Here is a 26658-nt window from a genome sequence, read left to right on the forward strand (position 1 = left end):
CTATCCCCAAGGCCACACCCCAAGCCTTGTAACTTATCCTGGGTCCTCACACTTTGGGGCCTTGGGATGTCACCCAATCATACTGACCACCGCTTAAAGAACGGCGGGTGACCTCTTTGAGCTGAAGCAGTTGATGGTCACAGAGTGAGTTGCTGCCTTTGAGAACTGATAGCTCCTGAAAACCAGGCTCCCAGTGTGGGGCGTGGCCAGGGAAGGGGCGTGGCCAGAGGAGGGGCTTGTCCCCAGATTACCCAGTCCGAGGTGCCCTGTAGAGTGAGACTCAACGTGCGGAAAAGATACAAGGACCTTGGGGGAGGGAGGTATGGAGGGAGGGAGGTATAGGGGCAGGGGTGCTGCGGTTCCACAGCGCTTGTTCTGCAGTTGTGGGCTTGAGGTCCCGGCAGGGGAAATGACAGGGTGTGTTTGCAAGGATGCAGCATTAATAGCATGCAATCACATAGCGAGAAGGTGTTTCCTCCTTCTTAACATTTTGGCTGTGCTGGATTTTCACTGCGGCATGTGGGCTCTTCACTGGGGTGCGCAGGTTTCTCTAGTTGCGGCACGGGCTCTGTTGCTCTGCCTCGGCACGTGGGATCTTAGTTCCCAGACCAGGGATGGAACCCATGTCCCCTCCACTGGAAGGCAGATTCCTAACCACTGGACCATCAGTGAAGTCCCCTTCAACCCTTGTGATGCTCTCAAGAGGAAAGTCTCAATTGGATGCTAGAATGCCTTCCTCAGCTCTTTAACTCCAACTGATCTCCCTTTGAAGCTGAGGGTGTGGACCTCAGGCTGAGACCTTAGGGCTGTACCCAGAGTTTAAATTACATGCTTTTACTCTCGTCTTGTTTGTGCATTTTAATGGTTATTTCCGTTACGGCAAACGTTGCTGATTTTCCATTGATAATAGTGATATAACGTTTTATTTTTAAACAAATACATTAAAAAAATTTTTTAAGACAATTGATTTTAAAAGATTATTAACCATGTTACAAATGGTGTGAGGGGATATGCCTATAGTGGTAAAGATGGTGGGTGAAAGCCTGACTCTTGTGTGCATAAGTCCCTTCAGTTGTGTCCAACTCTTTGCAACCTCATAGATTGTAGCCCACCAGACTCCTCTGTCCGTGAGGTTTTCCAGGCAAGAATACTGGAGTGGGCTGCCTTGCTCTCCTCCAGGGGATCTTCCCGACCCAGGGATCGAACCCATGTCTCCTGTGTCTCCTGTGTTGCCAGGCGGGTTGTTTACCACTAGTGCTACCTGTGAAGCCCCTGACTCTTGGAGAACAGCAAAATAGTCTTGTGTCTCAACTATTATTTTCTGTGCTGTAATCACCCATGTTGCCTGGGGATTGCATCGAAATGCAGATCCTGACCGAGAAGGTCTGGAGTTGAGCCTGAGAATCTGCGCTGTGAACAACCTCCGGGGTCCCCAGTGCTGCTGGCGAGAAGCAGGCAAGAGTGCACGTTGCAGAGCAAGTTGATCTTGACAATTTTAAGCTGTTTGCTTCTCTTCTCTCACTCCTTTCTCCTCCCTCTCTCTTCCAGACTCAAAAATATTGGGGGAACCCAATCTTTCCAAGAGGCAAGGCGCAGTCATCCCATTCTAATCAGATTTTCTCTAATTGCATTTTACGTCGAAGCTTCCGAGCCAAGCCCAGCCGTTCCTTCCTGGAGGGATCTGGCCGGCTCAGGCCGGCTCAGCCCTCCACACAGATCTTCCCGGATTTATGCAGATGTATATGTCCCTCTGGGGCTTCTGCCGCCCCTCCGAGATGCATGCCCTTGAATCAAAATCTCATTTTCCATCTTGATTACTAATGTGCTGGGAGCAAATGACGTTAGGAGCTGGGGAGTCAGGGTAAGGCAGAAGCTTAGCTTTGACTGGATGTCAGAGAGAGGAATCGGATTTCTCTGCTTCTGCTTAGCAGCCTCCCCCCTCTATCTCCCTTCCTCCCACCCTCACGGCACCCCCTCCCCCCACCCCCCTGGCTGAAGGCTTTCCTGTAGCAAACAGAATGAGCCAGCTTTCAAGCTGGGAACTTTCCTGTTCACTCTCCTTCACCTAGAGCCCCTTCTCCCATCTCGGTAGCTCTCACTTCTAGATGCTTCCAGAAGCTTCCAGGGCTCAATCCTGAATCTCAGAGTCCACCTGGATGCCCCTCTTTCTCTCCCACGCCCCCATCCTCTCCATCAGTAAATCCTATTGGTTCAAATTTCAGAAGCTCGTCACTCCTCCCTCCTCCTCTGCTTCCACTCTGACCTGAGCCTCCATCGTTTCTTGCCTGGACCATTGCTGAGGCCTTCTAAGTGCTCTGCTTGCTTTTGATGTTGCCAACTGATGGGCTGGCAGCTTTTTGAGAGGGTATTCGATCCTTCAATAGGACGACTAGATTTACAGAGAGGAAAAGTTTGATTGCTTTAGATTCTGCAGGAAACCTTGAGAGTCTAACTGGAGAATACAGGTGACAGGCTCTGCCACCATCTTCACCTTGGCCAGGCCTTTCTGCACCGCTGCTGTCATGGAATTTCTCACCATGCCTTTGCAACCTCAGTGCCTCCCAAAATGCACGGTGCCTGATGAAGTCTAAGGAAATGCGGGTGGAGTGGTTTTTCCTTTTTTTTTTTTTTTTAAAGATTTTCTTTTTTTAATGTAGACCATTTTTAAAGTCTTCACTGAATGTGTTACAATATTGCTTCTGACCATTTTTAAAGTCTTCACTGAATGTGTTACAATATTGCTTCTGTTTTACGTTTTGATTTTTTGACCACGAGGCATGTGGAATCTTAGCTCCCTGACCAAGGATTGAACCCTCATCCCCTGCAAGAGAAAGTGAAATCTTAACCACTGGACTACCAGGGAAGTCCCTGGAGGGGATTTAAAATCAGAGGATAAATACTTGTAGTCCAGGGGTTAAACTTGGCCCACATATTATTTGGATCCTCATGTTTTTCTTTTAACAGATCTATTTTTACTTGACATGTAATTAACTTATGTTTCAAGTGTAGAATCTAAGAAGCTTTGACACACATATGTCATGAAGCTGCTATCTCAAGCAAGGTAGTGAACATACAAAAAGATTCCCTTGTGTCCCTGGCCATCTCTCCCTCCTGACCCCCACCCCCTGTTCCCAACACAACCACTGATCTGCTTTCCATCACTACCGATTAGTTTGCATTTTCCAGAATAATTACATAAAGGGCACCATACCCTATCCACTCTTCTTTCATTAGGCCTTTTTCCATTCACCATAGTTGAGATCCCTAGTTTGTTCCTTCTTATTCCTGAGTCTTATATGTCTTGAATGGATACTGTATTGTATTGATAGGTACTACCCCTGGTAGGTATCATATTGATATACCACAACAACCCTAATACTCATCAACAGTTCCCTTCTCCTCTTGCCCTCAATCTTCCCCGGCATCAGGGTCTTTTCCACTGAGTAGGCTCTTCGCTTCAGGTGGCCAAAGTACTGGAGCTGCAGCTTCAGCGTGAGTCTTTCAAATGAATATTCAGGGTTGATTTCCTTTAGGATTGATTGGTTTGATCTCCTTGCTGTCCAAGGGACTCTCTAGAATCTTCAACACCACACTTCCAAAGCATTAATTCTTTAGCGCTCAGCCTTTCTTATGGTCCAATTCTCACATCCATACATGACTCCTGGAAAAACCATAGCTTTGACTATACAGACCTTTGTTGGCAAAGTGATGTCTCTGCTCTTTAATATGCCGTCTAGGTTGGTCTTAACTTTTCTTCTCAAGTGATTTTGGAGCCCAAGAAAATAAAACCTGCAACTCTTTCCATTTTTTCCCCATCTTTTTCCACATCTGCTCTGTACATTGGAGGAAGTGCAAGAAAGCAGCCAAGCCTGGAAAGGACTGTAGGGAACACAGGGGCTCTGAGTTTTCACCTTGAAAGGTTTCTGCTTTCACTCTGAAGTTTCTTTGGGGTTTTGACTTCCAATTGGTCATTAACACCAGCAGAACCTCTCCTCCCCCAGGAGGGTGGGGGGCAGTAGGGTGTGCACTGTCTACGGGGGTGAGGGCCTGCAGTCACCATCTGAGGGCCTCAGTGCCTGCTGCCAGCCCCTCTGTTTGTCCAACGAGGCTTGGACCCCATGGTGGAGTGGGAAACGCTTTTGTGCTTCGCAAGCAGTCGGATCCCTTCCAGCACCAGAGCCAGCAGCCAAGCTCCTGACAGCTCATTTCCATAACCGGCCGAGCACAAGTGCTGGGGAGCCGGCCTGCCTGCCCCTGTGCCTCGGTGGATAGGCTGGTGAGAAGTGGACGGGCCAGGCCTTAAAGACCATTGTGTCTACTGAGAACGTTCTTGTTTCCAGTTTCCTCCATGAGTCCTTCCAATAGTGTCGAGCAATGAGGCCTGGTGTGACCCTAGTCTGTCTTTGCCATCTCTCTTTTGTTTGGGAATCTCCCTTTCCAGGCAGACTTCAAGTCTCAGGCTGCACTGACCCTTTGAAATTAAGGTCTTTTCCCATCTTCTCTACCATGATGGGACCCTCTATGGCAGGAGATACTCGTTTTCTACATATGTGAAAATCGCTCAGCTGTGTCTGACTCTTTGTGACCCCATGGACTATAGAGTCTATGGAATTCTCCAGGCCACAATACGGGACTGGGAAGCCATTCCTTTCTCCATGGAATCTTCCCAACCCAGGGATTGAACCCAGGTCTCCCTCATTGCAGGCAGTTTCTTTATCAGCTGAGCCACTGGGAAGCCCAAGAATACTGGAGTGGGTAGCCTATCCCTTCTGCAGTGAATCTTCCTGACCTAGGAAACGAACCAGGGTCTCCTGCATTGTAGGTGAATTCTTTACCAGCTGAGTTACCAAGGAATCCCTTTCTACATATGGCAATACTATAAAGGTCCCATTTCAAATACATTTGTTCAAGGCTGAAAAGGGCATTGATTTGAAGAAATAGATTAAATAACTAGGGGTTTTCCAGGTGGTGCAGTGGTAAATAATTCACCTGCCAATGCAAGAGACACAAGAGATGCAGGTTGGATCCCTGGGTCGGGAAGATCCCCTGGAGGAGGGAATGGCAACCCACTCCATTATTCTTGCCTGGAGAATCCCCTGGACAGAGGAGCCTGGTGGGCTACAGTCCATGGGTGGCACAGAGTCGGACACTGCTGAGCCATCGAGCCCTTGTGGGTATGTAGATATGGCAAGGTAACCGCCAGGAAAAGCCCCATGTGCAGTCGGTCTCTGCCTGATGCTCACCTTAGTACCAGCAGGAATCAGCGGTTCCCTAGTGTCATGTGGGCTCAGGTCTCATCACTGTTTTTTGCGGGGTCGGGGGCGGGGTGTGCCTGGGGACACCCAGCATGAGGGGGTCCATGAGAGCTTAGATACAGGTGGCTCTGAGGGCTGTGCCAAATGGTGAGGTGATGGAGGGGGTGCCATGTCCACCAGTTATCTGTTCACGCTGACACTGTGCCAAGTGAGAGAGATGCTGCTGGAGTCAGGAAAACAGAGGCAAGGTCCAGAACTGGGAAGGCAGCCAACAAATGCCGCAAGCTGGAGGGACCAGACAGGAGAGTAGGGAGAAAATGAGCAAGGTCAGCATGGCCAGGGCTGGAGCTGGGGATGGTACTAATGAGGGTGTGTTGAGCTCACTTTGTGAACCACTGATGCTCAGGGAAGCTAGGACTGCACGTTGCATTTGGTATTAGCCAATCATATGCTTTGACTGGAAGCCATGGGCGGGGCAATCCCTGGGATTGGCTTCTGCTGAGACAAGAAGACAGTAAGATGCAGCCCGGAGGAGGCAGAGGGCTGCCTGGGTGCCTCCTGAGTACGGGTGTGTGCCAACAGTCTCCAAGTTTCTTCCAAGTTGTGGCGTCTCCCTGTTTGGGTCCTCAGCTCCTTGCCTTCTTGAGACCCACTGCCCAGCCTCACCTCCACTCCTGGCTTGCACATGGGCTTGCCTCCTGGTCCAGTCTCCCCTTCCATTTCTACATGCTTCTCCCACACGTGAGCCCCCACAGTGCAGTGAAGATGGTTGGGTTCACTTCTGGCTCCAGCACTTCCTAACTACGTGGCCAAGGTCAGGTTGCCCTACCTCTCTGTGTCTCAGTCAAATGGGAGCAATAATGATTGGCAAATGTTTGCTCTGGGAATAAGAGCATCCACACTGGTCACTTTGTAAGTGCTCAATGACTATTAACTGTAAAAATGGTAAAACAAACCAACCAACCTGTGGTCTGATTTATAACCTGTGCTGACAGGGAGGGACAAGCAAACTGAAAGGATATGGCCTCTGGGATCTAAAGACCAGAGTTGCATCTGGTAAACTAACTAACTCCCATGAATCTCAGTTTCCTAATCTCTGACAGAGGAATAATCTTGTGAGGATGAAAACAAAATATTGCTGTTGTTCAGTTGCTAAGTCATGTCCAGCTCTTTGCGACCCCATGGACTGCAGCACACCAGGCTTCCCTGTCCCTCACTGCCTCCCCGAGTTTGCCCAGGAAAAGATACAGCTGAGCAATTCTCAACACTCCCACATTGGAATCACCCGCATCTCTAGGGATTGTGACTTGATTGGTTGGGATGTAGCCTGGGCATCCAACCTTTTAAACTCCCCAGCCAAGGTTGAGAATGAAAGGACCAGCATTCAGACCAGTGGTTCTCAAGGTGTGGTCCTGAACCAACTGCATCAGTATCATCTGGGAACTTGTTAGAAGGAAGTGCACATCCTTGGATCCCATCCTGGACATCCTGACTCAGAGACTCTGGGGTCCAGACATCCAAGTTTTTACCAGTCCTCCAAGTGTGCCAGCCAGGTGCAAATGTGCAATAAGTGTTTGCTAATCCAATCCTCTCTCCTTGAGAAGTATTGGTTTAGCCAAAAAAGTTCGTTAGCATCTTGCAAAAAATCCCGGACAAACTCTTTGGCTAACCCAGTATTTACTAAAAGCACATCCGGTGTGCTAGACTCTGAGTTAGGAGCATGGGGTCCAGTGGGCCCTGCCTATGGGCTTATGTTCTAGTTTGTTTTTTAGTCACTAAGTTGTGTCCGACTCTTTTGCTACCCCAGAAATTGTAGCCTGCTGGGCTCCTCCATTCATGGAATTTCCCAGGCAAGAATACTGGTATAAGTTGTCATTTCCTTCTCCAGGGGAATCTTCCAGACCTAGGGATTGAACCCGTATCTCCTGCATTTCCTGCATTGGCAAGTGGATTCTTTACCACTGCCCCACCAGCGAAGCCCTATGTTCCAGTGGGACAGACCTTTTTTTTTAAAAGTAGGAACTTTCACGGTGGTCCAGTGGCTAAGACTCTGGGTTCCCAATGCAGGGGGCCTGGGTTCACTCCGGGAACTAGATCCCACGTGCCAAAACTAAGAATTTGAGTACTGCAACTAAGACACAGTGAAGCCAAATAAATAGATAAGTATGTTTTTAAAATAAGTCAAAACCTCATTAATGAAAATTATGATAAGCATTAAGAAGATGGTTGAGGGCCTGAGATACTGGATGCCCATGAATTTTCAGAGAATCGTACAAGTGTCCTCTGTAGCAGGGAGCCTCCGCCCCTCCAAGACTTTCAGGACACCTGACCCCAGATGACCTCTGAGCAGCTGGTATGTGTACTGGTCTGGCATTGTCTGAAGGCAGCCTCTGGACGGAAACAACTGTGAGTAGGGTTGACTCAACGTCTCTCCTCAGAGTAGTAATTCTCACCCTGGCTGAATTTACTCCCCAGTGGCACTTGCCAACGTCTGGAGACATTTTGGTTGTTACAGCTTGCCGTGTGGAGCAGGAAGGGGGCAGGGTGCTCCTAACAGACACAAATAGTGGGTGGGATCCAGGGATGCTGCTAAACACGTCGATGCACAAGACAGTCCACCCTCCCGACAACGAAGCTGTGGCCCCAGACATCAAGTGGGCCGAGTTTGAGACTCGCCGCTCTGGCTCATTCACGACTTGCATTTCTGGCCAAGTCCCTCTGGAGCCCTCCTCCACTAGCTCTTGCCCCTGGGCTCAGCTGCAGTTGAAAATCTTCCACCATTTGACCAGAAAAAGAATTCCAAGCTGCTTTCTGCCTTCCGAAGCTGGGGAAACTGCCCTGAGTCAGGCATCTCCTTGGAAACCCCTTGGCTGCACACAATTTGGAAAACAATAAATTTGCAAGGTTGCACAAAGCATGCAGAAGCCCAAAGCTGGCTGGAACTGCTAAATCCCCTTTTTTCCCTTCACATCAAAAATAATTTCCCGGCCCTGGAGGCTTTGTCTGCTGTCACAAGATGCAGGCAGATATTTTGAAAGGACCAACACCACTGCCAAAAGCGTCCCCCCTTTCAAAGCCCTTGGGTGGATTTCTGTTCCAGCCAGGAACATCAGAGCACTTTTCCACTGAGCTGAGGTTGGTTTCATCCTAGGCACGCCTAGCAAGGATGTACCTTGCCATCTGGGGCCAAAGACCATTTCCAGCCAGGACTTAACTGTTTCCCCAAGCCTGGGACTGGGGCTTGCCGTCAGCTGGTCCCTCACAAGGTCTGAATGTGGATGATCATCACCTAGTTTGTCATCCTGTTGCAAGAAGAAGGTGAAAGAAAAAACTCTCCATCACAAGAGGCATATTAACCTCACTCCGTGCAGCTAGAGTTCTAAGTGCTTATCTAACGTTAACTCATTTTCCCTCCTACAACCCTGTGTGTGTATATATGTGTGTGTATATGTGTGTGTGTGTGTGTGTGTGTGTGTGTGTGTGTGTGTGGTGTTCATGCTCAGTCATGTCTGGCTCTTTGCAACCCCATGGACTGGAGCATACCAGGCTCCCCTGTCCATGAGATTTCCCAGACAAGGATACTGGAGTGGGCTGCCAACAACCCTGTGAAGAAGGGATTACTTTCAGGGATTATTTTTACAGATGAGGAACAGGACAAATGTCTTCCTAAAGCCCTCACCTCAGACATGCAGATGACACCACCCTTATGGCAGAAAGTGAAGAGGAACTAAAAAGCCTCTTGATGAAAGTGAAAGAGGAGAGCGAAAAAGTTGGCTTAAAGTTCAACATTCAGAAAATGAAGATCATGGCATCCGGTCCCATCACTTCATGGGAAATAGATGGGGAAACAGTGGAAACAGTGTCAGACTTTATTTTGGGGGGCTCCAAAATCACTGCAGATGGTGACTGCAGCCATGAAATTAAAAGACGCTTACTCCTTGGAAGAAAAGTTATGACCAACCTAGATAGTATATTCAAAAGCAGAGACATTACTTTGCTGACTAAGGTCCTTCTAGTCAAGGCTATGGTTTTTCCTGTGGTCATGTATGGATGTGAGAGTTGGACTGTGAAGAAAGCTGAGCGCCGAAGAATTGATGCTTTTGAACTGTGGTGTTGGAGAAGACTCGAGAGTCCCTTGGACTGCAAGGAGATCCAACCAGTCCATTCTGAAGGAGATCAGCCCTGGGATTTCTTTGGAAGGAATGATGCTGAAGCTGAAACTCCAGTACTTGGTCCACCTCATGCGAACAGTTGACTCATTGGAAAAGACTCTGATGTTGGGAGGGATTGGGGGCAGGAGGAGAAGGGGATGACAGAGGATGAGGTGGCTGGATGGCATCACTGACTCGATGGACGTGAGTCTGAGTGAACTCCAGGAGCTGGTGATGAACAAGGAGGCCTGGCGTGCTGCAATTCATGGGGTCGCAAAGACTCGGACACGACTGAGCGACTGAACTAAACTGAAAGCCCTTACCACTGCAGCTAGTAAATGGCAGAGTCAGGATTTGAATCTAGGTGTTCTGCTCCAGAGTTTATTCTTTAAGTCAGTGTGAGCATCTTCCCTGCTCCCACCAACACAGCCTAACAACAACAACAACGATAATATCTAGATCAGTGCCCTCCAATGGGACAATTTTATACGAGGGAACATCTGACAATGTTTGGAGACATTTTTGGTCGTTACGACTTGGGAGGGGCTCCTATTGGCACCCAGTGGGTAGAGACCAGGAATGCAGTTAAACATCCTACAGTGCAGAATAACAGAATAACCCTGCCCCAAATATCAATAGCTCCAAGACTGAGAAGACTTGGTCTCCTGGCATTAAGGTTTCACTTTTTTAAAAGAAAGGGAATTCCCTGGTGGTCCAGTGGCTAAGACTCTGCGCTCCCAATGCAGGGGGCCTGGTTTGATCCCTAGTGAGGGAACCAGATCCCACATGCTGTGTGCCACAAATAAGACCCGGTGCAGCCAAATAAATAAATATTTTTTAGAAGAAAGGATAAAAGGTAGAAGATAAGTAGACATGGATGGATACATGGATGGATGGGTAGGTAGGTGGATATATGGATGGATGGGTGGATGGATGGATGGGTACATAGGTGGATATACAGATGGATGGATGGGTACATAGGTGGATATATGGATGGATGGGTGGATGGATGGATGGGTACATAGGTGGATATATGCATGGATGGATGGGTACATAGGTGGATACATGGATGAATGGGTGGATGGATAGAAAGTGCTGAGGTCAACAGAGTGCTTGTTAGTGCAGCCATTGTGCTTAGCATGGGGTACCTGAATTAATCCTCACAGTCACCCTCTGAGGTAGATATTGTTATTATCTCCATTATACAGATGGGGAAACTGAGGCCCAGAGAGGTTTGGCCATTTGCCAAGCCCATGTGCTTAGTGGTGTGGTGCTGGCCTTTGAACAGCAGCCTTCTGATTTTAGGGGCTGGTGCTTCCTCCCTCAGCACACTCCGACCATTACAGCATGCCACATTTTGCCCTTCGTATCCCCTTGTGACCTTGTTCCCTCTGTGTCTCTCCATCTGGACTCGGTGTGGGCCCTCCTGCCTCTCAGTTCCTCGCTGGCCATCTTCTTCCCAGCTTTGTGCCCTCTGCCCACCCTCCTAACGGCAGCTGGAGAAATCTGCCTCAAACAACAAACCCAACCATGTCCTTCTGCTTTAAAACTTTACCGTGCGTGTGGTCAGCTCAGCGTTTTGTTAAAATGCGCAGCACCTTGGGAGGTCTGGGGTGGGGCCCGAGACTCTGCATGTATGACAAGCGCTCAGAGTCCAGCCATGCTGGTCCACAGACCACCCCCTGAGTAGCAAAGCTGTTGGAGAAATTACTCTCTGAACGTGGGAAACCTCAAAGGAGCAGCAGCCTTGTGCGTGATGGGAGGCTTAGAGGGATCAGGACTTCCTCTGTGATGAGATACGGACTGCGTGCATGCTCCGTCGTGTCTGACTCTTTGAGACCCCCATTGGTCTGTAGCCCGCCAGGCTCCTTATTCAGGGGGTTCTCCAGGCAAGAATACTGGACTGGGTTGCCATTCCCTTCTCCAGGGGATCTTCCTGACCCAAGGATCGATCCTGCATCTCCTGCATTGGCAGGTGGATTCTTTACCCACTGAGCCACCTGGGAAGCCCATCATACTACCAGCCCTGGGGCCAAATCTGCCCCTCCCCTGACTGTTTTTGTAAATAAAGTTTTATTGGAACACAGATTCCCCCATACATTTCTGTGTTGTCCGGGGTTAATTGTGCACTGCCTTGGCTGAGTTGAGCTCAGAAACTGAGAAACTGTATGTGACAGAAACTATACGTCTCCTAAAGCGGAAAATATCTACCACCCAGAGCTTTAGAGAAAAATGTGTCGCCTGTCTGCAGCATCTTCAAGGTGCTCCAGAAGGCTATGTGCTGGGACTCCCAGACATCTGAGGGGGGTTGATCACAGACACAGACACACCTGCACATATACGCACTTGCACACACACAGCCACACCTGCAGCTATTAACAACAGCTCTCAGACTCGATCTCAGAGGACGTGGTTCCGGGCACGCGGAGGTGATGGGTGATGGATTAGAGCTTGAACTTGGTCCAGGAGCACTTACAGCACCCTAACTGGTGAGGGAGACAGGTCTTGAGTCCCCATTTGCTGGATAAGGAAATTGAGGCCCCCACAGCCCAGGGCTCTAAGCGAGGTGTGAGTTCCACAGCTGGTTTGTGTTAGGGCTTGGATGGGACCCCAGTCTCCTGACTTCCTGCCCAGGACTCTTACCTCCAAGACACCCTGCAAAGAGGCCCCCGTGGCTGGGAATCTGCCTGGAGCTGGGGCGGGGGGTGGGGAGGAGAGTGGGGCATTGGGAAGGTAGAGGGGTGCTGTGAACAAAAAGCTCTTTGGTTCCTCAGGCGGGGCTGGGGGGTTGGGGGTTGGAGGACTGACCCACCTTCTACCTTGAGCCGACCCTCCCTGAGCCGCATTCTAGAAGCTGAGAAAGAGGACACTCCTCCTCCACTGCACAGGCAACCCCTGCCCTGACCCCTTACGCCCTAATAAGTGGGTTGATGGAAGTTGAGCCCTGGACTGGACGTCTGAGGGGACTGAAGTCGCCTGCAGAGACAAACTCTGAGTTTCCTATTGTCTGACATTAAACAACAATTATCCCAAAGGAAAAGTCTCCTAAGGGACTGAACACTGCAGGATGGGAGCTGGGCGTAGGGCGGGCAGGAGGGACAGCCTCATGGCACATGCCTGCACTGGACTCAGCATTTTATATACAGTATCTCATTTAATCTGCACGGTAACCTGGTGGGTGATTTATTACTATTATGCTAACTTTATAGCATGATAATAAAAGCATGGGTTTCCCAGGTGACTGCATGGTAAAGAATCTGCCTGCCAAGCACAAGATGGGAGTTCTGTCCCTGGGTTGGGAAGATCTCCTGGAGAAGGAAATGACAACCCACTACAGTATTCTGGGCTTCCCTGGTAAAGAATCCGCCTGCCATGTGGGAGACCTGGGTTCAATCCCTGGGTTGGGAAGATCCTCCAGAGAAGGGGACTGACTACCCACTCCAGCTTTCTGGCCTGGAGAATTCCGTGGATATACAGTCCATGGGGTTGCAAAGAGTCGGACACAACTGAGCAACTTTCACTTTCACTTCACATTCACAGTATTCTTGCCTGGGAAATCCCATAGACAGAGGAGCCCTGTGGGCTACAGTCCATGGGGTCGCAAAGGGTCGGACAAGGCTTAGCAACCAAACAACAACAAAAAGAACAAGTGCTCCGTACAGTGTCTGGCCCCATAGATGGGGCTACGAGTGAAGAGGCTCAGTGGATGTTGAATACACGAATATATATGGCACAGAGAGGGTAAGTGACCCGTTGAAGAGCACACAGTGGGGAAGAGCCAGAGCTGGTATTTGAACCTAGATCTGTGTGACTGCAGAGGGACTCAGTGAGCTGAAGGGACCTGCCTTCCTTGCCCCTTATGCCTGGTACACAGGAGGCTTAGAACTACCCCTTTCTCAGTCTAGGGCCTGGGGACCCTCCTTCCCAACTGAGTTCCAGCTTTGGGCCAAGGCTGCGGAGACTCCTCCCATGGGGTGAGCACCTGGGCCAATCCCACAGCAGGTAGCCCTTCGTCCTGCCCCAGGAGGCTTCCCCAGCTCAGGGACTGGGGAGAAAGGCAAACAGGGAAGGAGGGCTAGAGCTCTCTAGCTGGCCAAGGGAAGATGGAAGGAGGGGCACGATGGCTTTTTCCAGGGCGTGTTTGTGGGAGGAACATGCACAACAGGCACGGGCTTGCTTTGGGAAGAGCAGGACTTGGTGCCAATGCTTTTCAAGTTACCACAAAGGAGTGTTGCTAGCTTTGTGTGCCAGCAGTGAAGGGCTTTATATACTTGCTAAGGTTCCCAAGAGCTCCTTCTCCCAGGCCTGGCACAATGGCCTCACCTCCACTCTATGGAGTGGCTGTGATCCCCATTTTACTAGAAAGGCTCAGAGAGCCTAGGACACTTGCTTAAGGTCACCCAGCTTGGATGTGCTGGGGCTGGGATTTGGAGAGATTCAGGCTGTCTGGTGCCAATGTCTCTGCTTTCTACTTAAGCAAACACCTCATGGTGTGCATTGGTCCATCTAGAGAGGAAGTGTTCATTAAGTATCTACTAATTAGTCAGTGGGCTTCCCAGATGGCACAGTGGCAAAGAATCTGCCTACTAATGCAGGAGACTCGGGTTCTATCCCTGAGTCAGGATACTCGGGTTCTATCCCTGAGATCCCCTGGAATAGGAAATGCAACCCACTCCAGTATTCTTACCTGGAAAATTCCATGGGCAGAGGAGCCTGGCGGGCTGCAGTCCACGGGGTCGCAAATAGTTGGATACCACTGAATGACTGAGCAATTGGTCAATATATACGGCTTTTAGCAAAATGCCTGGCACGCTGTCAGCACTATTTTAAGTGTTAGGTGATATTATTACTATGTCCCACGCACTGATTGGTTTAGGCAGTGGGGGATTCAGCAGAGAGCAAAACAAAAATCCTTCCCCACATGGAGCTTACTCCCTGGTAGAGGATGATTGACAACATTAATGTTGTTGTTGAGCAGCTCGATGTCCGACTCTTTGCGATCCCATGGACTGCAGCATACCAGGCTTCCCTGTCCTTTGCTATCTCCCAGAGTTTGCTCGAACTCATGTCCATTGAATCGATGATGCCATTCAACCATCTCCTCTGTCACCCCCTTTTTCTCCCACCTTCAATCTTTCCCAGCATTAGGGTCTTTTCCAGTGAGTCGGCTCTTTGCATCAGGTGGCCAAACGACTGGAGCTTCAGCTTCATTATCAGTCCTTCCAATAAACATTCAGGGTTGATTTCCTTTAGGATTGACTGGTTTGATCTCCTTGCTGTCCAAGGGACTCTCAAGAGTCTTCTCCAACACCATAGTTCAAAAGCATCAATTCTTCGGCTCTCAGCCTTCTTTATGGTCCAACTCTCACATGACTCGTGGCCTAAATGTGTACATGACTACTGGGAAAACCATAGCTTTGACTATATAGACCTTTGTCTCTGCTTTTTAATATGCTGTCTAGGTTTGTCATAGCTTTTCTTCCAAGGAGCAAGCATCTTTTAATTTCATGGCTGCAGTCACCATCCACAGTGATTTTGGAGTCCAAGAAAATAAAGTCTTGGGTTAATAAAATAAAGACTCTTTCCACTGTTTCCCCATCTATTTGCCATGAAGTGATGGGATAGGATGCCATGATCTTTGTTTTTTGAATGTTGACTTTTAAGCCAGCTCTTTCACTCTCCTCTTTTACCTTCATCAAGAGGCTCTTTAATGAATAAAGCACAGTATGTCAGAAGGTATAAGGACTATAGAGAAAAGAAAGCAGAATTTGAACAATTGGGAGTGCTGGCCGGTTTGGGGGTTGTAAGTTTAAAGGAAATGATCAGAGAAAGGTCTTCTGGGCATTTTAGCCATAACCAGAAGGGCATGAGGGAATGAGCCATGTGGAGATCTGGGGAAGGAGAGTCCCTGGCAGTGGAAACAGTCCCTGCAAAGGCCCTGCGGTGGGAGCATGCTGGGTTAGATGTGGATTGTGAGATACACCAGCTCCACGGGCAGGTGGGTAGGTGAGTGGGTAATTGAATGTCTCAAACACCTCTATCTTCTTCCCCCTGCAGAGGGTGGTGAAGATGTTCGAGACACTCATTCCGTATATGTGTGCGCGCGCGTGCGTGCCCACATGCATATAACAGGCGCCTTGGGTCTGAGCGATTCTGAGCCACAGAGCATGTACAGACTTGCCTGGCAAGGCTGCCTGTGCTCTGAGCTTCCTGCCTGCCTGGGCCGGGGTCTGGATCGCCTAAGCAACCACAGTGTGGAACAAGGGCACAGCTCTGGGCTGAGCACCAGGATTTCCAATTGTTGATGTCAAATTTCCCCCAGAAACTTGAAAACCCTGTGATGAGGCAGCCTCTTTTCCCCCAGACCCCATGCTGGAAACCCAAGCCCATGGTGCACAGGTCACCCACATGCGCATCTCCAAAAATATCTTCAAGGGATGAAATTACTCCCGTGCCTCCACTTGGGGTTTTCCTGCCAAGATGGACAGTCTTGAGTTGCACCTCCAAGTCCCTAACCAGAGTCCTCAATCCATCTCCTTCCCCTTGGGACTCTTTAGCATTTGCACATCTCTATCACCCGCATCAGTGTTTCCTGACTCTGGCTGCACCTTTAGGGAGTTCCTGAAGCCTTTTGACACCCACTGTATCCCGGGCCAATGGAATCTGAACCTCTGGTGGAGGGGGGCAGACAGCTGCAGTTTAAAAAACTGTCCAGATAATGCTAATGGGCAAACAAATGCAAGAATGAACACCCATTATGTGGGAGACCCGGGTTCGATCCCTGAGTTGGGAAGATCCCCTGGAGAAGGAAATGGCAGCCCACTCCATGGACGGAGGAGCCTGGTGGGCTACAGTCCACGGGGTCGCAAAGAGTCGGACACGACTGTGAGGCACAGCACAGTACACTTAGATAGCATTTTGTCTTTAATAGAATTTCTCCCTTAGAAAAGTTATTTTAAAAAGAAACCTTAGCTCTGATAGGATTATGGGGATTTTTTCTCCTCTTGATCCTGGGGAAGAGAGGTAAGTTTATCATACGTCTTGGCTCCTGGCACATGTGTTTGTACAAAGCCCCTTATTTCCTTGTTTATACCCTTTTATCCCTAAACTTCAGGGTAACTCCTATTCTCCCATAGATGACCTTGCGGTCAGGGACTATTTGAATGAATGAATGAATATGACCTCTTTAAAGAATGTTGACCTGTTGATTTAAATGTTGTTCAGTCACTCAGTCGTGTTTGACTCTTTGCAGCCCCATGGACTGCAGCACACCAGGCTCCTCTGTCCTTCACTATCTCCCAAAGTTTGCTCAAACTCATCTCCATTGAGTCAGATGCAACCTAACCACTCCTCCTCTGCCACCCATTTAAATGTGTTCTTACAAAACATGGATTGCCATTGCTTGTGCAAGGATCTTTACTTTTCTCAAAAGGGATTGTGTCAGATAGCTCATTCTGTTTCCCAGTTCCTCACCTTGCATTGTCCCTCTGGATGTGAGGTTAATCCATCTATGGGCTGCCCAAATCCTCCACCTGCTCATTTACCATTTTTTACACGTCCGTCTCTGTGGTCACAGGCAGCTGGGTGCTGCCGGCTCACTGAACCTCCTTGACACGTATGTTCCAGAGTGGTCTTGGGCTCCTTCAGTGTATATAGTATAGACCAGGAGTGGACACACTGGGATATGTGGGTTACCCTCCTCCAAGCTCTTCTCCTTGGGGGACATCATGGAATTTGGGGTCTAGGGACTAGGCTGCCCTGGAGTTCAGAGCTCAGTCTTGGCACCTTAGCTTCCTGCTGAGCCTGAAGGCCAAGGCTGTTCTGTCTCCAGCCCCTGCCTCTGGTCAGCCCAGGTGGTCTCTGCCTCCTGCCCCTTGGAGGTCACATTCCTCAAACTTCTGGAAGCTGAGTCACTGCCCCCAGGGCTTTTGGAGGTGCACAGGCAGGAAGGACTGTAGTAGGCATCAGGGGCTGCCCCCCAGACAGAGTGTGTGTGTATATCTTTTTTTTTTTCTCTTCCATTGAAGAGGACCCTGGCTGTGAGTGACGGAGGCTGGACAGGAGGTTTGGAGGAATATTTTTCGGCAGAGTTTAGACCCGCCTGGGCAGATTTGCCTTGGGTGTGAGTCATCAGGGGGTTCTAGAAGAGCCAATTCTGGAAAACCCCTTCTGTTCTGGAAAATCCACAGGCAGGTCTGTTCGAGAAATGCTAGGGGGTGAGGTGGGGTGGGAAGGGGTGGTGGCATGGAGGAAAAACAAGAGTCTGTTCCAACTGCCCCATCACACCGCCAAAAGCCAGCCCCGAGGAGGAGACGGGGGGGTAAGGGGTTTCATAGTGCCCCTTAGCACCCTCCTTCACCATCACCCTTCCTGATTTTACCTGCCTGGCCCCCCCCACCCCCGCCCCACCACCTGGGCTGTTACTCACTTTACATGTTTCATTCAAGTCGTAAAATGTAATTATATTATTCTATGGATGGAAAACCAACAGCATTTGCCAGGAGTAGAGAGTAGCTGGGTTTCCCAGGTGGTGCAAGTGGTGAAGAACCCGCCTGCCAATGCAGGAGACATAAAAGAGGTGGGTTTTGATCCCTGGGTCGGGAAGATCCCCTGGAAGAGGGCATGGCAACCCACTCCAGCGTTCCTGCCTGGAGAATGCCAAAGACAGAGCCTAGCGGGCTACAGCCCATAGGGTCGCAAAGATTCTGACACTGAAGCGACTTAACGCGTGCACGCGGTAGAAAGATACGTATAACGAAAGCAGAGCAGGCTTGTTAACATGTAACTGGAGCCTGTTGCCTGCAGAAGTCTCTGGATCCTGCAGCTGCTCTCTGCCAATCAAGGGAGATGAGCAAGTGTTGGGAGGCTGTGCCAGGACAGGCTGGCCCCATGCTCCTGGAAGTGGTCCTCAGGTTTGAAAAATAATTAGTAAGCTTTAGTTTTCTCTGGGAGCTGCTGTCTTCCTGCCTCACTGCTGTGCTCACATGAGAGTTCCCGGAAAACTGAAATGTACTGGATGCCTCCTAGTGATGGCATCTCCCACCAATATCCTGCACACTAAAGGCACTCAAATTTGTGTTAACAGGGAGAAAGGAACTTGAACTTCTGTGATGGCAAAGATGGTCACTTCCCAGGTGGTGCTACTAGTGGTAAAGAACCCAGCTGCCAATGCAGGAAACGTAAGAGACATGGGTTCGATCCTTGGATCAGGAAGATCCCCTGGAGGAGGGCACGACAACCCACTCCAATATTCTTGCCTGGAGAACCCCATGGACAGAGGAGCCTGGCGGGCTACAGTCCATAGGGTTGCAAAGAGTCAGACACGACTGAAGCAAATTAGCACAGCACAGCACAAAGATGGTTGGAGTTGTAGTAAGGGCTTATGGGTGCTAAATGTGTGTGCGTGCTTAGTCACTTCAGCTGCGTCCAACTCTTTGCAACTCCATGGACTATAGCCCACCAGACTCCTCTGTCCATGGGATTCTCCAGGCAAGAATACTGGAGTGGGTTGCCATGCCCTCCTCCAGGGGATCTTCCTGACCCAGGGATTGAATCTATATCTCCTGCATTGGCAGGCAGGTTCCTTACCACTAGCACCAACTGGGAAGCCCAGGTGCTTAATAAATCTTGCCTAAAGAAGTGGGCAAATAACCCACTAGAACAGGGGTCCCCAACCTCTGGGGGATCTAATGCTTGATGATCTGAGGTGGAACTGATGTAATAATAATAGAAATAAAGTGCACAATAAATGTAACTCTCTTGAAGCATCCTGAAACCATACCCTGCCTCACTGGTCCATGGAAAGCCTGTCTTCCATGTAACTTGTCTCTGGTGCCAAAAAGGTTGGGGACCGCTGTACTAGAATGTAACTCCTTGAAGATGGTGTTTTCTACCTGTTCTGTGCACTGCTGTGTCCACTACCTACAACAGTGCTTAGCACCCAATAGGTGCCTCATCCACGGTTAAGTCAATGAGTGAATCAATGAATCCATAAATTAGTGAGTGAATGAAGAAATGATTGAGCATGTGAATGAATGTCCACCCTTTCGCTAAAGTCAAGAGATAGGTCTTTTCATCATCAAAGAAAATCTACAGAAAATCTACAGAGGGTGTGGATAAAAGGGAACCCTCCTACACTGTTGGTGGGGATGTAAATTGGTACAGCCGCTGTGGAAAAACAGTATGGAGGTTTTTCAAAAAACTAAAAATAGAGTTACCATATGATCCAACAATCCCATTCCTGGAGAAAACTCTAATTCAAAAAGATACATGCACTCCAATGATCATAGTGGCACTATTCACAATAGCCAAGACATGGAAATGACCTAAAGGTCCATGGATAGATGAATGGGTAGAACATGTGCTGTATAATGGAATGCTGCTGCTGCTGCTGCTAAGTCGCTTCAGTCGTGTCCGACTCTGTGCGACCCCATAGATGGCAGCCCACCAGGCTCCCCCGTCCCTGGGATTCTCCAGGCAATAACACTGGAGTGGGTTGCCATTTCCTTCTCCAATGCATGAAAGTGAAAAGTAAAAGTGAAGTCGCTCAGTCGTGTCTGACCCTCAGCGACCCCCTGGATTGCAGCCTTCCAGGCTCCTCCGTCCATGAGATTTTCCAGGCAGGAATACTGGAGTGAGGTGCCATTGCCGTCTCCAATAATGGAATGCTACTCAGCCATAAAAAACAATGAAATAATGCCATTTGCAGCAATATGGGTGGATCTAGAGATTATCACACTAAGTGAAGTAAATCAGAAAGAGAAAGACAAATACCCTATGATGGCCCTTATACATGGAATCTAAACTATGATACAAATAAATTTATTTACAAAACTGACTCACAGACACAGAAAACAAACTTATGGTTACCAAAGGGGGAAGGGGGTGGGAGGGATAAGTGAGGAGTTTGGGATGAGCAGATACATGCTTCCCTGATGGCTCAGACAGTAGAAAATCTGCCTGCAATACAGGAGACCAGGTTTGATCTCTGGGTCAGGAAGATCCCCTGGAGGAGGGGATGGCTACCCACTCCAGTATTCTTGCCTGGAGAATTCCATGGACAGAGGAGCCTGGTGGGCTACAGTCCATGGGGTCACAAAGAGTCGGACACCACTGAGCTACTAACACTTTCACTTTGGTGGTGTGAGTTGAGGGTCCATACACTTCTTTACATAAAATAACAAGGATCTCTTATACAGTGCAGGGAACTGTGTTGAGTATCCTGTAATGAAGCATAATGGGGATTCCCATGTGGCTCAGTAGTAAAGAACCTACCTGCCAAAAATCCTCCTGCTTGGCGGGTGGATTCTTTACCACTGGGCCACCTGGGTTGGAAGGCCCAGTTTTATTCTACACTGTGTTGGGCGTGCTCTCTGAGCTTTGCATACCTGCATATCCAAAGGGTAAGTTTCTGAGAAAAATCCCCTGGGCTTCTAAGGAGCTGTTCTCCCCACTCAGTGGAGTGTTTACCTTCCCACGTGCTGGGCACGGAACATTCTTATGGGATAGCGTTTAACCAGCCTCTGGCTGGCGTTGCTCTGGTCTGGGTGGCCCACTGAGGACCAGGTGAGGGGCCAGTCTCCCTCCTTGGTGGGATTTGAAAGAGGCAGTGTAGCACCCCCTCCCACCCCACCCTCAGATAACTCTGCCTCTGTCTCAGCCCAAGTAGGAAAAGGGCATCCTTTTGTTCTCTTGAAACAGAGACGTGTTCACTTTGTAGGCTTTATTTTTTTTTTCCTTAAGGTAGGGCTTCCCAGGTGGCTCAATGGTAAAGAACCCATCTGCCATTTCAGGAGACACAGGAAACTCGGGTTTGAGCCCCAGGTGGGGAAAATCCCCTGGAGGAGGGCCTGGCAACCCATCCCAGTATTCTTGCCTGGAGAATCCATGGACAGGGGAACCTGGCAGGCTACTGCCCAAAGGGTCGCAAAGAGTTGGACGCGACTGAGTGACTAAGCTGCATGCAAATTCATTATTGACCAGGGCATGCTGAGTGGTTTTTCCAGAAACTAGTGCCTGTGGCCAGCGATTTTTATTTTGGCTGGCCAAAATTAATTCCTGTTATTTCACTAACACTTTGTGGGTTATTATATTCAGTAGTTTCACCTGTGTGTGTGTGCGCTAAGTCACTTCAGTCGTGTCCGACTCTTTATGACCCTGTGGAATGTAGCCCACCAGACTCCTCCGTCCACGGGATTTCCCAGGCAAGAATACTGGAGTGGGCTGCCATGACCTCCTCCAGGGGGTCTTATTGACCCAAGGATTGAATCTGTGTCTTTTGTGTCTCCTGCATCGGCAGGTGGATTCTTTATCACTGTGCCATCTGAGAAGCCACACCTGTAAAGTCTTCTCCAGCACCATGAGTTTCATTTTCACTTTCTGTTTCAGAATCCATCACTAAGATTTTTTGTCTTTTTTTTTTTGGTCTAATATTCATATCATCTGAATCAGAATTATAATCTGAAGAACTGTCATCTTCTAAGATACTGGTATATGTGTTGCTCAGACAATCAGAAAAAGTATCTGCATAAAATTCAATGAAAAATGCTTCTTCACTCAAAATTTTGCAATGCATCACTTTTGAAAATTTTTGGTAATAAACTTGCATTTATAATATACATAAGGTTGGATCAAAAACCCCTAAGGGAGCAAAATGTGAATGATAATGACAGTCAGAAGTTGGATAATGAATCTTTGATCAACTTCAAGTTCTAACAACTTCACACAGTGATGTTAATTGTATCACTGTCTAAAAACATATTGATACATCTCCAGTCAATAATGCTTGGGTGACAAAAGATATATTCATACATCTCCAGTCAATAATGTGTTAAGGTAATAGGGAAGCCAGGACTTTACTTCTTCGGGGAAAAAAATCTCTTTTAAGCAATTTCTTGTTGCCCATAAAATATGGGCCCTAGCCAGCTAAAATAGTCATGTTATGATTTGTGAGTATTTTATCACTTCAGTTCAGTTCAGTTCATTCACTCAGTCATGTACGACTCTTTGCGACCCCATGGACTGCAGCATGCCAGGCTTCCCTGTCCATCACCAACTCCTGGGGCTTGCTCAAATTCATGTTCAAAGAGCCAGTGATGCCGTCCAACCATCTCATCCTGTCGTCCCCTTCTCCTCCTGCCTTCAATCTTTCCCAGCATCAGGGTCTTTTCCAGTGAGTCAGTTCTTTGCATCAGGTGGACAAAGTATTGGAGTTTCAGCTTCAGCATCAGTCCTTCCAGTGATTTCCTTTGGAAAAGGACTGATTTCCTTTAGGATGGACTGGTTTGATCTCCTTGCAGTCCAAGGGACTCTCAAGAGTCTTCTCCAACACCACAGTTTAAAAGCATCAATTGTTCGGCGCTCATGTCAAAGAGAAAAACAGTACGATTGTAAAGTCCCTAAAAGTGAGGCAGGGTCTTAGACTTGCAGTCCCCACCCCATTCAGGAGCACTGGTATACTCACATGTAACAGTACTCTGCATATTAAAATCTGTGACAGGACCATATAAATTTCAGGGCACACTGGTCCAAAACTTCAGTGTGCATAAGGACCCTTGGGGAACTAACTAAAAATCTAGACTTCGAGGTCCCACTGTGATTCATTCATTCATTCAATGGATGTTTATTGAGCTCCTACTATGAGTAGAGTTGCCATATTTAGCAAATAAGAATGCAGGATGTCCAGTTCCACTTGAATTTTAGATCAACAGCAGACAACTCTCTAAGGTAAGTATGTGTTATGCAATAGTTGAGACATATCAGTAAATCCCCTATATATGAACCTTCAAGTTGTGAACTTTCAAAGATGTGAACTTGTGTTCCATTAATGTCGGGAGTGAGTGAAATTGCAGCTTGCCCTCCTGGGTCGGGAAGATCCCCTGGAGGAGGAAATGGCAACCCACTCCAGTATTCTTGCCTGAAAAATCCCATGGACAGAGAAGCTTGCTGGGCTACAGTCCAAAGGGTTGAAAAGAATCGGACACGATTAAGTGACTCCGCGCACACACTGTCTCCCATTGCTTACGATCCTTCAGCTCTACCATCTCCCACCTCCTCTACTTCCTCGAGTCAGTAATTCTTCTTGCCTGTTCACTTGATGCCAGCCCCTGTATGCCAGCTGTTGTACTGTAGTACTGTAGTTTCAACGTACTGTACTGTAAGAGTAAAAATGTTTTATTTTTTGTTTTTTTACCTATTATTTGTGTGAAAAGTATTATAAACCTATTAACGCACAGCACTATATCACCAATTGTGTTAATTGGGTATCTAGGCTAACCTTGTGGACTTAGGAACAAATTGGACTTACTGTACTAAAAATGCTTTGCTGTTGATCTGAAATTCACATTTAACTGGCCGTGCTGTATTTTTTCTGACAGCCCTCACTCTGCACTGAGCTCTGTGCCTGGCGATGGGTGGAGGGGATGTAGCAATGGATAAAGCAAAGCACCTGGCCTCTTGCAGCTCACATGCTAGGGAGGGAGAGAGACAAGCTCATAGATTAATTGAAGGAAGGGTGTTGAGGGACACTGTGGCAGGGTACCATTCCAGGCTTGTCCAGAACGGAGCACACAGCACCTCGCTATTTGTTGCTGTTGAGTCGCTGAGTCGTGTCCAACTCCTTCGCAACCCCAGGGACTGTAGCCCGTGAGGCTCCTCTGTCCAGGGGATTTCCCAGTCAAGAATACTGGAGTGGGTTGCCACTACCTCCCCATTGGGCCCTGACAAGTCTGGGAGGGGTGTCAGCGCAGTCCACCACTAAAGAACCTTCTTGCAGGTGAAGGGCACCATGAAAACCAGAATTGCTCATACCTAGGTCTAGAGCTGCCGGAGATGACAGGGACGAGAACGGCCGTTTTATACACAGTGGCGTGTGCTGCTTTCAGTACACTCAGTTCTGGGGGGTACTTAAGGTTGGTTAAGTTCAAGTTCTTCCCTGGTGGCTCAGAGGGTGCGGAATCTCCCTGCAATGCAGGAGACCTGGGTTCGATCCCTAGGTTGGGAAGATTCCCCTGGAGGAGGGCATGGCAACCCCCTCCAGTATTCTTGCCTGGAGAATCCCCATGGACAGAGGAGCCTGGCGGCTTGCGATCTACGGGGTGGCAAAGAGTCAGACATGACCGAGCGACTAAGCACACAAGTGCAAGGTCAGGTTCCTTCTGATACCGCAAATGTTCCCCGCAGACGCTGCAGGAGATCTTCCAGACGGAGAGCACCATCATGCTGCTGGAAAGGTCCATCATGGCCAAGGAGTGCCCGCTGAAGGTGGCGCAGACGAGGCTGGAGTGCCGGACCCGGCGCCCCAACGTGGAGCTGTGCAGGGACAGCCCCCAGTTCAAGTGAGTCTCGGGGTGGGGGTCGGGGGCCGGCAGGGGAGGGACAGGTTTCGGGAGCTGGAAAATGGACACTCCGCCCATCAGGAGACTGGGATCTACGACTCCACAGGGCACTGGGGGCCTGGGGCTCTGAGGATGCCCGTGGTAGTCTCCCCACCAATGGAGGCCACCCCTCTGCGCTGCCTCCTTCTCATCTAAGCGAGGATGGTTTTGTAGGCCTGTTCTGTTCCGGGAACTCTCCAAGCCAATGAGAGGGTGCCGCCCAGCCCGGAGGCGTGGTCCTTGCCCTTTGATCGCTCCACACCCGCCCTGCCCCCCTCCCCCCTCCAGGCTCCTGTGAAAGAGGCACCCAGCCCACACCTCACCCATCCTCCAGTGCCCTTTCTGTGAAATTCTCACCTGCGAGCCCTCAGAACAGCCCAGTCCTGCCCGTCCCACTTGGCTAAGGAGGAGCTGCTGCTGTTGACGGGAGAGGGGCACCAAGCTCACTGCAGGCCCAGAAACAGGGTTTGTGAGTCTAGGGGTGGAGGGTTGGGATGGCACGATGGTCAGGCAAGGAAGGAAATGGCCATTGGATTTGGGAGTGTTTTTCCTGTGACCTGCTGTGTGACTTGGGGCTCGTCGCTTGACTGCTCTGTCCCCTCCAAGCTCAGGACACTGTCTTCATTCTCGGTGGCCGTGTGGCAGGCTCCCCCCGACGCCCACCTCAGTGGCTTGTCTTCCTTCTGAGCTGAGATAATGGGGCAAAGAGAGCTGGAGGAGTAAAGAGGAGGAAGAAAAATATTCAGAGAGAAAATGATGACTGGTACCATGCGCTGAGGTTTCTACAGCCTTGGTCACTGCCTGAGAATAAAATTCAGGTTCTTGTTTGCACAAACTGCATATCAAGTGGTCAGGAGCTATGTGTGGCTGGAGGCATGGAACGGACTATCTCCATCGCTGCTGAAAATTCTGCTGGACAGCGCTGGCTGAGAGAGCCCTAAGGAAAGAGGGGTCTCCAGGCTGCTGCTGTCACCTCTCTCTAGCTCAGGCTTGTCACAGGGAAGCTCACCCTGATAGCAACCCGGGTCCTCCCAGCAGCATGTCCTTCAGTTCTGAGCACTGTCTCTCCCCCGACCTCCAGGTGGGTTCCAGCCCCACAACCAACCCACCATCACAGGTGTATTCATGACCCAAGGCTGCTGTAACAAATGACCACAAGCTGGGTGGCTTAAAACAACAGGATCTCTTCTCTGAAACTTGCAAAGGCCAAACCTCTGAAATCAGAGTGTCAGCAGGGTTGATTCTCTCTGGGGGTTCTGAGAGTGCATCTTTGCCTGGCCCCTCTCCTGGCTCCTGGTGGTAGCTGGCAGCCCTTGGCTTGTAGCTGCATTATTGCAGCTGCCTCCATCTTCACGTGGCCTTCCTCCCTGTGTGTCTCTGTGTTTCAAATCTCCCCCTCCTTTCTCTATAAGGAGATCAGTCATTGGATTTAGGGTCCATCCCTGGTGGCTCAGACAGTAAATAATCTGCCTGCAATACGGGAGATCCAGGTTTGATCCCTGGGTCAGGAAGATACCCTGGAGGAGGGCAGGGCAACCCATTCCAGTATTCTGGGAAAATCCCATGGACAGAGGAGCCTGGCAGGCTACAGTCCATGGGGTCACACAGAGTCAGACAGGACTGACTGAGCACAGCACACTTAATGGAGGATAATTTCATCTCAAGATCCTTAAGTGAATTCCATCCACAAAAATCCTTCTTCCAAAAAGCATCACATTCACAGGTACTGGGGTTCAGACGTGGTGTCTGGTATCTTTCACTCAGCACCATGTCTTCAAGGTCCATCCATGCTGTAGTACATGTCAGCACTTCATTCCTTTTCATTCAGTTCAGTTCAGTTCAGTCACTCAGTCGTGCCCAACTCTTTGCGACCCCGTG

The 26658-nt window shown here is 49.3% G+C and overlaps 1 protein-coding gene across 1 annotated transcript in view; it reads left to right on the forward strand.

Moving 5' to 3' along the window:
- The window catches only part of TEKT5 (tektin 5), a 47617-nt gene that overhangs the window by 19526 nt on the left and 1433 nt on the right, over window positions 1-26658 (forward strand). Inside the window, exon 6 of the mRNA XM_052636332.1 lies at window positions 24587-24741. Within this exon, the coding sequence (XP_052492292.1) occupies window positions 24587-24741 (155 nt within the window). The remainder of the gene's footprint in view (window positions 1-24586; window positions 24742-26658) is intronic.

This window comes from Budorcas taxicolor, chromosome 2 (assembly GCF_023091745.1).
Source record: "Budorcas taxicolor isolate Tak-1 chromosome 2, Takin1.1, whole genome shotgun sequence".
Lineage (NCBI taxonomy): Eukaryota > Metazoa > Chordata > Mammalia > Artiodactyla > Bovidae > Budorcas > Budorcas taxicolor.